Source organism: Drosophila serrata, unplaced genomic scaffold (genome assembly GCF_035046125.1).
Source record: "Drosophila serrata isolate PLE 108 unplaced genomic scaffold, ASM3504612v1 contig_184, whole genome shotgun sequence".
NCBI lineage: Eukaryota > Metazoa > Arthropoda > Insecta > Diptera > Drosophilidae > Drosophila > Drosophila serrata.
In genome coordinates this window covers 3178492-3190824 of record NW_028257082.1, presented here as the reverse complement: position 1 = coordinate 3190824, position 12333 = coordinate 3178492, and the positions used below count along the sequence as shown (strand labels likewise).

The window sequence follows — 12333 nt, the reverse complement described above, 5'->3', positions numbered from 1 at the left end:
GGTTCTAGGTGGATTGATTCAAAAGATTAACCATCTGATTTTTTAAGGATCTCAATTTAAAAAAGATCCGTTTTTTTTCATATTTTTCCTGACCAAAGTAATTTCCAAACTGTACCTGTTTACTCTCCCTACTTAAACCCAATTCAGAATGGCGCAGATCCGGCAAGATGAGATCAGTTTAATCAATGAATTTAGGTCTCGATCCTGCGACAACTCCTTGCTAAGTAAAGGGATTCATTGATCGTTTGAAGGGTTCAATGAAACCGCGGGCTCATTCTGACTAGATCTCGCGGATCCTCCCTGCAAATCTGCGCCGAAATGGAAGCGGAACTAATAAACGAGCTCCTGGCAAATGGCCGACATAATTCAGGTTTCAGGTAGGCAATCCGACGAGTTGTACAACCTGTTCTGTGATTTGTGGACGAGGCAAGGCCAGGGAGAGAGAGATATAGAAGGAGAGTGGCTGAGTGGCAGGGAGGGAGATCCGTGAGATACTAAGATACTTTTTAACAAGCAAATTTGTGAAATAAATAACATTAATCAGCAAACTATGTTAGTTACAACGAACAAACGAGATAGTAGTAGTTAGGGGTGAGGCACAGGGAGAGAGAGGGAGAGGCGGCCGGTGAGAGAGCGAGAGGGAGGGGCAAACACCCCTAAACAACAGCTACCTGCCACACGCACACTAGCCCATTGAGGGAATATACATATACCGAGATACGGTGATACAGTGATACAGGGGGATTCCACATCCACCCCTGAAGAGAGCGAGAGCAGGAGCAGGAGCAGGAGCAAGCGAGACGGCTGGCTGGGCAGGACATTGGGAAACGCGAGCGAGAGCCTCGCCCATTTCACTTGCACACCAGAAACGACCCAGGGCCGTATTTAATGCCACGTTCCGCAGGAATCGGGCTCAGTCGGTGGTTGTTGATCGTCCCGAGCGCTACACACTCAGTCGAGTACACCACTCAGTTCGTCGCAGCGGCTGTGAAATCGCAATCCAAATCGAATTCAAATAGTTAATCAATAATTAAGTCACCTTTGGTGTGTGCTCCCCAGTTAGTGACAATAATAATAATAAACAACCAAATAAAACGGGACTCCCCAAACCAACGACCGCGGAAGTCAACAAAAACAAACAAGTGTAACCAAGCCCAAGTCGGTTAGTTCGTCAGCTCTCCCGGTGGAGCTATGATGACCACGACAGCCTCGCAGCATCACCAACACCATCCCATCATGCCGCCAGCCATGCGCCCCGCCCCCGTCCAGGAGAGTCCTGTTTCGCGCCCCCGCGCCGTCTACAGCATCGATCAGATCCTTGGCAATCAGCACCAGATCAAGCGTAGTGGTGAGTTAACTAAATTGTTTGTTATTTAAACTAATGGAGTTAGAAATACCGGAAGTCTTGGGGAAAGTATTTGACATATCAGTTTGCCGTCGGCGATCTGAGGTAGGAGATACTAAGGTCCTTGGGTGATAATTTGTTGCGAAAACATGGATTTATAATTAATTCGGAAGCTTCTAACCGTTGGTATTCAATTTGGTTTAAGCAAAAATTAATTTAATGCTTTTTCCTACCTTATATTTATGGTATATTTGAAATTTCAAATCAATAAACAAACATTTATGTATTTTCAGAGATGGGCACTTAGTAGCTCTTTAGGTTTTCAAAGCTTTTTTGTGATTAGTGACAGGCTGAAGTTTATTTTCAATTTATTTTCAACAGGTTTTTAATTATGATTTTGTGTTGTCTGCTTCTGAAGTTTTAAATCTTAGTCCCCATTAATGTTTTAGATTATATAGCTAATTATTAAGAAGTAAAGGAATTTGATTAATTTAACAAAAGTTAATACAAATCATAAAACTTAATCATAAGATAAATTTAATCCCATATATTAAACAAACATTGGATTATAAAGATTAAAGATCATATAAATAGAGTTTATAATTCTAAAACATTGAAAAGAAACTTACCTAAATCAAATATTTATATAATCTGCAGTAATTATACCAATAATAATAATAATCTAAAGTATCTATTAAGATGCTATAAATAGCTTTACTTCCCACTTTAACCTTCTAAATAAAATGAAATTATCTAAGTTTCTTGGGTATGACATTTTCGAACTCAAACTAATGCTCCATAATCAAGCTTCCATTACTCGCTCTCCCTTGCTGACCACATCAAAAAGATTTATCCCAACACCCAGGGACATGAATATAGACAGAATGACATGGCCATGGGCCACCCATATCACATACTTTTCCATATCCTATATGCAAATTGCCTGGAAAGGACATTTTGTCGTCGTTAGTGTGGGCTTTGGGAAAAAACTTTCAGGCAAACATCGACCTCGAACTCTACCCAGAATGAAGAGGAGCAGCACCATACTCGTATCATGACAATGGGAGGGTTTTGGCATGTCGGAACTGTTGTTTGGGGGCGTGGCCAAGCTGCAGGATGCCCAAGGTTCGCCCAAGGATCGGCAAAAGAAAAAAAAAACACTGTGTATCAAAACATATCTGGCCGGATATATCACGGCGAGTGAGAGAACGAGAGGGGGGCGAAAAGCAATTGCGTCATTAGACCCGTAATTAGATTGAAGTTCTTTGGGAGAGCCAGGAAAGGAGAGAGAGGAGGGGAGCAGGCTCTAAAATTGCCTGACAGGATTCAGGAATCACGGCACCCATTGGCTCGGCCTGCAATTTGGCGACAACGAGCGGCGTGCGCACCGCAGGACACTGCATCCTGCGAGCCTCGTAATTTGATGCTCGATGGAAATTACCTTTTCGCCACAACGGGCCGCATAAATGTTTCGAAATACGATAAGGATACATCCAGAACGGTCCTGCGTCCTGCTGCGCGGGGATGTGTATGTGTCCTGGTGCCATTGTGAGTCTGATTAATTTGAGGTTCATTAAGGTTTGATTACATGCTCGCAAGAAACGGTTTCGCCTCTTAAAAACTATATACCTATTCGCCGTGAGAAAGGATATTTATAGGCCTTGAAAAGGGAGTCAGGGGCAAACTTTTTCTGGCTTTATATTTATTTATTTGTTATTGATTGCCAAATCAATTTGCGTAGCTTTCGAGCTCTTCAAGGATTTGATTTTTTCGAGACTCTGCGCTTAAAAAAAGGGGGTTAAAATCCAGGATATAACTACTTCAGTTACAATTGAATGAATTTCAATTTCTGCAGCTGCCGCTTTGGCTTTCGCTTTTCAAAGTCAAACGCGAAACTTTTTGTTTGGCGCATTCTCGCTCTTGAGTTCAATTTGAAATTGTTTAACTTTTGGCAATCGTTCATCGTCTCCCTCTGTTTGTAGATACACCCAGCGAAGTGTTGATTACGCATCCCCACCACGCCCATTCGCATCATATTCACCACCTGCACGGCAGCAACAGCAATGGGAGCAGTCACCTGCAGCATCAGCAGCAGCAGCAGCAGCAACACCAGCAAAACCAGCAACATCAGCAACAGCAGCAGCAGCAACACCAGCATTTGCAGGTCCAGGCCAAGCGCGAGGATTCCCCCACGAACACGGACGGTGGCTTGGATGTGGATAATGATGACGACCTATCCTCCAGCTTGAATAATGGCCACGATCTCAGCGATATGGAGCGGCCCCGGAAAGTCCGTAGGTGAGTGAAATTGCTACAGCTACAGCAGCGACAATTCAAATCCGCTTAGCAGATCAAATCGAATTACCCATTGTCGGGCTAATAAAAAGCATACCAACAAAGGGCTTCTGCTACAACTCGTAACAACCATCTAAAGAGCCGCCTTTCGTTGCCTTGATTTTCCACAGATCCCGCACAACATTCACAACATTTCAATTGCATCAGCTGGAGCGGGCCTTCGAGAAGACGCAGTATCCGGATGTTTTCACAAGGGAGGATCTGGCTATGCGTCTGGATTTGAGCGAAGCACGCGTGCAGGTAATTGAAATTGCAATTTAATTCAAGTAATTATTTACGAGTTAAGTTAGGCTTTAGTAGGGAGTCGAAATACCTTTTATTAATGTCTTAACTGCAAGTATTTTAAGGAGGTCTATATAGAATGAAATTCCTTTCTATATAGATCTAAATGCTGATACTTATTGAGGTTCTGTTAACTGCTTTCAAATATAACAATCACTTTTTCAAACTCAATACTGAAACTGTGAACCTGGGAACTTGAATGACTAGATTAACCCTTGGAACAATCAGCGAGACCAATTTGTAAATTGTCTTTAAAACACTTAAGCCCCCAGTTTGTGTACAAACACGCTTAGATCTAGTCGGAGGGTTGTCGCTTCGCATCCCTTTTTAGGGGTTGGTCCAAGGACATTAGATATTGTGATTTTCCAAATGATTAAATTGGCCGCGCTCACATGGTGTCGGTATTTTTATTAACTCTAGTTTTGGGTAAACAATTAAAGTGGCTTTGGGTGCCTGCCTGCCTGCTGCAGGACACGCGGCTAAGCACACCCGACTGACTACACATGTAATTAGGGTGTCCTTTTGCCTCCCCTCCCTTACAATTCGATTTCAGTTGAAAACGCTTTCAAACACTTCACTTTTGATTGAGCGATTCGCTCAATTTCGAGACTGATGACAGGGGAAAAGTATCGCAGTCGCAGAAAAAACAAAAGTGAAGAGAATGTAAAACAACTTGACCTAAGCACTCTTGCTGGCTCACAGAGGGATTACGGGCTTCGCATACAAATTGTCCGTTTCACGGTCGCCATTCACCATCCGCCCCGTGCGCATCCTTTTTCGCGTCCTCGCTTGTTTTTTTCTCGTATCTGTGAGCAGATTAACTGTAATTGGTCATTGATTCGCATATGCAGAGCATTTCGGGTACTTGAATAGTATCAGATTTAGAGTTGCCCGCTCTGTCTGAACAAGCTGATAGATACAAAGTATCTGCAGCTTAATCCAAGCTTGTTTTGGGGTTGATGAGAGGGCAATTATTTTGGGATTTGCATGCTTGTTGTGTGTGGAAATCTGAAAAAAGGAGTAGCCAACGATTTAACTCACGGGTTAATTCCAATACTTTTTTTTGTGGGGGGAATTGATGTTGTTAACATATAATGAAAGACTTGTTGGGTATTTTTACTTTCAAATGATTTGTTCATTTTAAAGCCATTCTGGGAAATGCATTTTAGATATACATATACTAAACTTTTTGGGACTTAAAGTTAAAGACAAATGCTTTAAATTGATGAAAAAATAAACGAATATGTTGGTGAATATTTACCTTTTAAAATATATTACAATTCTGAAAACCTTGGGTCTAAGTGAATTAAAATAATCTTATAAAATGCATGAATTAAGTGATGATTTTTTTAATAGGTATTAAAGCCTTCTATGAATGCCTTGAATAGTTATATTTTGAATAGAAATATCCCCTTCTGTGACAAAATCTTCTTTCGTTTTTGATCGCACATGTGTGATAAATGCTGAACGGACATCCGCAATTCAACTTTTACTGCCTGGCTGCTCGGGCACAGTGGTTTAAGTTGCTCGCATTATAATTGCTGCCAACTGACAATTAAAAAGCCCACAAAATCGCACACACAACCACACACACTAGAGGAATGGGGAAGGAGTGCGTTGGGTGGGTTGGCGTTTTCCCAGCAGACACACACAGAGGACACAGGACGATAATTGGCAGCAATTATAGCAAGGAAATCGTTGCTAATTTACTACTCGCTCAGCTGCACACATTGTTGCAAATTCCGGGCTTTGGAGTAGGGTGTCCTCGTCTAAATACAGGGTGTCTATAATTGCGGAGACTCCTCTTTTGTCTCAAAACTCATCACCGTGTGTACTGTCAGTTGTCAAGTGATTTCAATTTACAAACAATTAATTTTCCCATCAAATGCAAGAGTCTCGGATGGAAATTTTCCCCACCCGAGTGCCCCCGGGCGAAATGTGTGTGCAGCCAACGCCTATTTTATGTGGCAGGTGTGGGGGGTGGAGATCGAGGGAGGTTGGTCAACCCCCAAGAAAGTGTCGAAAAATGCATAAGACACCCTTTCACTGGCGGACCGAGCACAGAGGGAGACAGCCGGAGAGCGTTGCAAATCAGAGTAGAGCACTTCCGATTGGATGCCATTGTATTTGGCCTCTCCTCCTGCTCCTCCCTCCTTCCGGTCCTGTGTGTCCTTTGGCTCAGACATTCGAGGCTTTGGATAGCACAAGGAGCCACCGAAGGACCAAGGGGATTCAACTTTTCGAACTCACAGATTGATAGATTGCCAAATTGTTCGGGTTTTGGTCAAAGTCAAAGCAATTACAAGACGCTTGGCAAGTCAATGGATGGTAAAGGAGGATAAAGGGTCGCGCTAAGGGATACCTCGTACACTGACTTCAGTTATTAGAAGAATACATTTAAGAGGTATAATATACATTTATAGAAATGGTGTTTAGTTAGTATCAACTGTATCAAGTACAGAAGCAAACATTTCATTAAACTTTAATACTTTCTTGATTTCCCTTAGCTTTAGTCTGATATACCCCAAATTAAGGGGTATTTGCATTTGCATACGCTCAACTCCAACTCAATATCTCCTTCTTTCTGTGCTCTTGCAGGTGTGGTTCCAAAACCGTCGGGCCAAATGGCGCAAACGTGAGAAGTTTATGAATCAGGACAAGGCCGGCTACCTCCTGCCCGATCAAGGTGAGTTAACCACCCCCGCCAATGCAGTAATAATCCTGCCGCCCAGCGATACGCATTTGATTTGCCCGCAAATTGCCAAATTACGTGTGCAACATAATTAGGAATTATGTCGCTTGTCAGCACCCTCTGGAAGTTGGACTAACCGAACCACCCTTTTGCCTTTTCGATTCCAGGACTGCCTGAATTTCCGCTGGGCATTCCCCTGCCAGGTCATCCGGGCCTGCCCGGCCATCCGGGCGCCCTGCCCACCGAGTTCTGGCCCCCGCACTTTGCCCTGCATCAGCACTTCAATCCCGCTGCAGCCGCCGCCGCCGGTCTGCTGCCCCAGCAACTGATGGCGCCCCACTACAAGTTGCCCAACTTCCACACCCTGCTCTCCCAGTACATGGGCCTGAGCAACCTGAACGGGATCTTTGGTGCGGGAGCAGCTGCTGCAGCAGCGGCGGCTGCTGCGGCTGTGCCCACGGCCGGATATCCGCAGAACCTATCGCTCCACGCCGGCCTCTCCGCCGGCTTGAGCCAGGTGAGCCCGCCCTGCAGCAACAGCAGTCCGCGCGAGAGTCCCAAGCTAGTGCCTCATCCCACGCCGCCCCATGTCACGCCCCCATCGGGCGGTGGGGGCGGTACCACCCTGATCTCGGGCGGACTGATGCTCACCTCGACGGCGGCCCAGTCGCCCAGCAGTGCGGCGGGAGCCAGTAGTAACGCCTCCACGCCCGTCTCCGTGGTAACCAAGGGCGAGGACTGAACAGACCCAAGAAGGACTCGTTATGTACATATATGTATATGTAGATATATAGAAGTAGTTATCTATATAGCCCACGCATTGTAAGATATCTGAGAGCTTTGTCTATGGCCAAAGTTAACGTAGTCGTAAAAACCAAACGAATTGTCTATCTGTAAGAGATCTTCGCGTGTAATTAGCCATATTAGCTGACATAAAGGTAGTAATAATCATTAAGGAAAAGCATGGCAAGAAATAAACAAAATGAAAAGACAAATTCGTTACATTTTAAGGGGTATAATGTGGTTTTAATATCATCTTAACATTGTAAATGGTATATTTTTTTTTCATATATTTTGTAAATCTGCTAAATTTAAATGATAATATGGTAGGTAAGCATATCGTTCTACACCCACCCCGAGTTCCTCTTGGAGAGAACGACCTTCTGGACATGCTCTTCAGCTGTGTGAACGGTGTGAACTCCTCCGGCATGTCTGGGATTACACTTGTCAAGTGGGACACGGGAAGTTCCCTTGGTCCAGGCGTGGGGCGAGCACGGGAACTCGTCCTTGCGATAGTAACCCATAAGACCAGTGCCGCGAATCTGTCCCACATCATAGGCTACAAGGGGAGCCAGACCAACGGAACCCTTGGCCGTTGGCATAGATGGCAGTTTCTGACGCTCCACTGTGCGCATTAAGCAGGTGGTATCACAGGAGAGGCAGGCCAAGTCCTGCATGACCTTGACTCTGCCAGCGGCTGCAGCACATTCGTCGTTTGTCATCTCCATGTATCCCTGTAGAGCATCAGCGATCATTCCCACCCTCTTCTCTATCATCTGACGGAATTCCTTAAGACCCACTTCCATGGCATCGATGCCCAGGGTCATTCGCAAATTATCGATGATCTCCAGGACATTCCTCTCGTTCTCACTGACGACGTTACGAACTTCGCAGAACATTTTGTCCAGCGTGAATTTGAAGTCCTCGAGCTGCTCTAGGGAAACTTTGGTGCCCAGTTGCTCGAAGTTGACTTTCTCCGCCATCATAAGTTCCACCTCCATTCTGTCAGACTTCCGTTCATCCAAAAGGAGAGCGGACCTTTGCAAATTGTCAATCTGCTTGGTAGCTCCATTCAGGATGTCCATAATATGGGAAGTGGCTTCCTGAGTGCTGCTCTTGAAGACATGCAAGTCCTGGATCCCATTCTGGAGTTGTCCAAATTTACCCAACAATACCTGGCAGTCGTGTTTCACCATTAAATCCGCCAGATCGTTGACATTGTTGGTGAGGGCACAGACTTGTGTTTTAAGATGCACTACATCATTGTAGACTCGCTCCAAGCCAAGGGGCATATCTCCTTTTAAGAATGCTGATGGTTGGGATGCCGTGAATTCCGCCATTCCCGAATAATCCTCCTCTAGAAAATCATCCTCTATCAAATCCTCCTCCTGATCTGCATCTACGTCGACGTCATCACTGGACCAACTGACGGAGATCTCCTTGGTGCTTCCGGTTTGCAAAAGTGCCTTAAGTTGTTTTGCAAATAGACGGACTACCTTTATCCTATGCGGGTCACGTTTCCGGTCGATCAGTATGTGGGCCACATTATTAATCTGCTCAATGGTCAACATCATCTGGACCTTAAAATGGCTCACAAACTGTTCCATATCTACAACAGCCTTCTCATTGTTAACTTCTATTAAAGACAAGCGTTTTTCCAGGCGCATGATAGTGGTAACTACGGAAGGATCAACTGTCGACGGCAATTTCCTGTGGGATGAGCGAGCAGAAAGCAACGATTCCCCTTCCTTTCGACTTGGCGTGGTGACTTGGGCAGCTTGGTTAGCGTCATCAGGAACTTGTTCAGTTTCGGCCGAATCAGGACCGGGTTCTGTTCCGTCTCCGTCAGTTTTACCTTCTATGATTTCTATTTTTATCTTGGTGTCTCCTTCGGTAAGTGGTTGAGGTGGCGACTCCTCAGCTGCCGCCTCCTCAACTGGTGCCTCCGCGACTGGTGGCTCTTGAGCTGGCGCTTCCTCAACTGGTGCCTCCTCAACTGGTGCCTCCTCAACTGGCGCCTCCACAACTGGTGCCTCCTCGACGGGTGCCTCCTGTACTGGCGCTTCCTCAACTGCTTCCTCCTCGGCTGCTTCATTTGCCGACTCTCCAGGTGCTTCTCCCTCCTCATCCGCGCCAGCAAACAGTCGGAACTCCGAATCCATTCCAAGGTCTAAACAATTTTGAAAACTAAGAGCAGTGGCTAATGAAATAGATCCACTTACGGAAACTGTTCTGCACTTCGACCACTTTATCGAGGACCTCCAGGCGCTGGGCAAAGCACGTAAGTAAAACTTGCAACGCATAAAAATTAACGTGTCCCGATTCCGGTGTGCCAATGGCCAAGTCAATTAGTTCCTTGTAAGTAAACAACATTTCGGAGGGCCTCAAGTTCAAAACAAATATCGAAAAGGGATTTTTTTTTAAGTTTGGCAAAAATATGTTTTTGTTTTGGAAACTGGGTGTATCGATGTTATTGATGTAACATATCTGGTATATAAGATCTGTTGGATTTATAAAGCTTAGCTAACTTTGTTCTTCATTTTGATAATTAGTTTTAGGAGTTTTAGTAATTAGCTTAAGGAAGTGAGAGTGAAAAAAAAAACAAAACAAGGAGATTGATCTAATTTTTACAGCCTGGATCCCTCCCCATATTTATAATTTCAATGCCAAAGTTAATCTCTTCCGTTAACCTATGCAATTTTTAATATGTTTCACAACATAATACTCCATCAAAAGAATAACAAAAAGTTTGTACCTTAAGTAGGATTTATTGCCCTACAAGGTCTCATTATAAATCTCTCAAATGCTACAATTAATTGTGTACAAACTCGACTCGACCTTTCCTTTGGCGAGAGTCAAATGAAAATGATCTTTGGCCGAGAACTACCCTGGAAGCGGTACCTTCAGACTTCAAATCGTATAATAATCTCGATATAATGTCGGAAAATGTTTCATAACATGTGAAGAGACGTCGAAGGAGCCGAAGAAGAAGAAGTCGTCGAACAATGGGGCCCAAGGAATCTATCACATTGTGCCAGACAGCCGTAGAGGAAATGCAATTCTATGGGATATGTATGTATGTGAGAGCCAAAGGATTTGCACCGAATTCAAGTGGTGGTGAGTCCCTTTGTAGCCGGGCCTCATGCAGAGCTAAATGCTATATTGATATCTCGTAATTTGTGCCATAATTACTTTTTAATAATTTCGCACAGCGCTCGGGCGCACGGCAGGATATCGCATTGTGTGTGCAATGGCCTCAAATTTAATAATAAAACGCCGTCAAGTTCCTGCGCAGCCAGTTCTGTCTAGAGTTCATGCCCGGGACTCGGGTTGGAATTTGATTACACTTACCACTCGTCCTCATCATATCCCGATGGATGGATGGCCGAGGTCAGAGCCCAATTCCTGGCACACACTCGCAGCCAAATACTATACACAGTCGCACAATAATAATAATGAACGAAATTCGCGACTTAACGGATTTGTCACAGTCAAAAGGATACGCTACGGGGCGGAGCATTCAAAAGAATCTCTCATAAAACTCATATGCAATTGCCTTTTGTGGCCGTTCTTTGTGTAGAAGGTAGCTGAAGACATCCGGCGAATGGAAGGACCTGCCAAAGCTGGAATACACTCACGTAGTTGGACAGTTGTGTTACGACATAATCGGTGTAGAAAAGTCAGGATGCGGTGAAAAACAGAGTCCCAATGGGGAGCTTTTTATAGAGAATGCTTGATACATAATAACTTAGGTTTTTTTATTTTTTTTAATCACCATAATGATTTTAAAATAATATTTATAGTAACAATTTGAGATTACCTATGTTCTTGACTTCTCGGTTTATATTTATTTATTAATATCCTGTAAAAGGGTATTCATTTTCCCTTTTTCCGTCATCTTGCAGCTTGTTTCTATCAACGAAAATTCAATAAGTTGAAGTAGATCTTTTATTTGTGCAAGTGTTTGGCCAAGCTGCAGTGGGGAGTGGGCGGTATGGGTGAGGAACCGGGGGCTAAGCCACCCAAAATGTCCTTGTGCTATGTGTGTGTGTGTGTGCTCAGGGAATTTCATTCAGTGTGCAAATGCAGAGCGTCACTCTGCGGGCTATAAATATATGAAATTTATCAAGTGGCCTTTTGAGTTTCGTATTTGTGGCTCTACAAAATTGAGTGACGAGAGCGCCTCGCCTATCGTTGCCTCCACCATATTTTCAATCAGCTCAGTGCAATTTCACCTTGTGTAGGCACAAATTTTTTATGAGTCCAAATGCTCTTCAAAGTGCCCAAACACAATGGGTAACGAAAATCAATTTTGTCCCCCGACACTCGAGCGCATTAAAATGGTAACAGTTACGCAAAACAGGAGCAAGTGGACTCGATGCAAGGCGGTGGGCGGTGCACTTGAAATACTGCCAACATTTTTCAACTCGCCCCGAAACCGAACTTTATTTGATTACACTGTTAAAAAGTATAGGTTATAAATTATAATTATATACTTTATGGTAAACCAAAAATTCATAAGATTGAAGAAATTGGATCAGGAAATTGGAATTTAAAATTGTTCATAAATAAGTCAAAAATGCATTAAATTCAATTCAGAAAGCTGTTCTGTGCTTGTTATTATTAGGTTAACAAATCTGCATACTCAATTAAAAATTTAAAAAATGATAAATTATTAATTAAAATACAAATTTCGACCGGACATGGCTAGATCAATACCCCTTTTGACGCTGATCAAGAATATATATGATTTATATGGTCGGAAATGACTCCTTCACTGCGTTTTAATCTTCTGACTGAAATTATATTCAGCAAAAAGGTATAAAAACAGACAATTTTCTTAAAAATTCTAAATTTTGCACATATCATAATTAAGCCA

General features: G+C 43.6%; 2 protein-coding genes across 3 annotated transcripts; one reads left to right on the top strand and one right to left on the bottom strand.

Moving 5' to 3' along the window:
• Positions 1-909: 909 nt before the first annotated feature.
• On the top strand, positions 910-7669 carry hbn (aristaless related homeobox homeobrain). Its single transcript, XM_020946691.2, has 5 exons — positions 910-1348; positions 3328-3643; positions 3811-3940; positions 6581-6668; positions 6842-7669. Exons 1-5 carry the CDS (start codon positions 1192-1194, stop codon positions 7414-7416), a joined length of 1266 nt encoding a protein of 421 aa, XP_020802350.1. The 5' UTR covers positions 910-1191; the 3' UTR covers positions 7417-7669.
• Positions 7670-7673: 4 nt separating this feature from the next.
• On the bottom strand, positions 7674-10026 carry LOC110179238 (uncharacterized). 2 transcript variants are annotated; one of them, XM_020946692.2, is made up of 2 exons: positions 9677-10026; positions 7674-9624 (listed from the first exon to the last, which is right to left on the bottom strand). In XM_020946692.2, the coding sequence occupies exons 1-2, from the start codon at positions 9825-9827 to the stop codon at positions 7799-7801; spliced, it is 1977 nt and encodes a 658-aa protein (XP_020802351.2). In that variant the 5' UTR covers positions 9828-10026; the 3' UTR covers positions 7674-7798. The 2 variants fall into 2 exon arrangements, with proteins under 2 accessions (XP_020802351.2, XP_020802352.2); XM_020946693.2 differs by having other exon boundaries at positions 9683-9974.
• Positions 10027-12333: the final 2307 nt, after the last annotated feature.

Bases quoted from the DNA above. Each gene is read 5' to 3' on its own strand.
- hbn (XM_020946691.2), top strand. From the start codon at position 1,192: ATGATGACCACGACAGCCTCGCAGCATCACCAACACCATCCCATCATG. The intron at 3,644-3,810 runs GTGAGTGAAATT...GATTTTCCACAG, and splicing joins CGGCCCCGGAAAGTCCGTAG to ATCCCGCACAACATTCACAA. The intron at 6,669-6,841 runs GTGAGTTAACCA...TTTCGATTCCAG, and splicing joins CTACCTCCTGCCCGATCAAG to GACTGCCTGAATTTCCGCTG.
- LOC110179238 (XM_020946692.2), bottom strand. From the start codon at position 9,827: ATGTTGTTTACTTACAAGGAACTAATTGACTTGGCCATTGGCACACCG. The intron at 9,625-9,676 runs GTAAGTGGATCT...AAAATTGTTTAG, and splicing joins CGAAGTGCAGAACAGTTTCC to ACCTTGGAATGGATTCGGAG.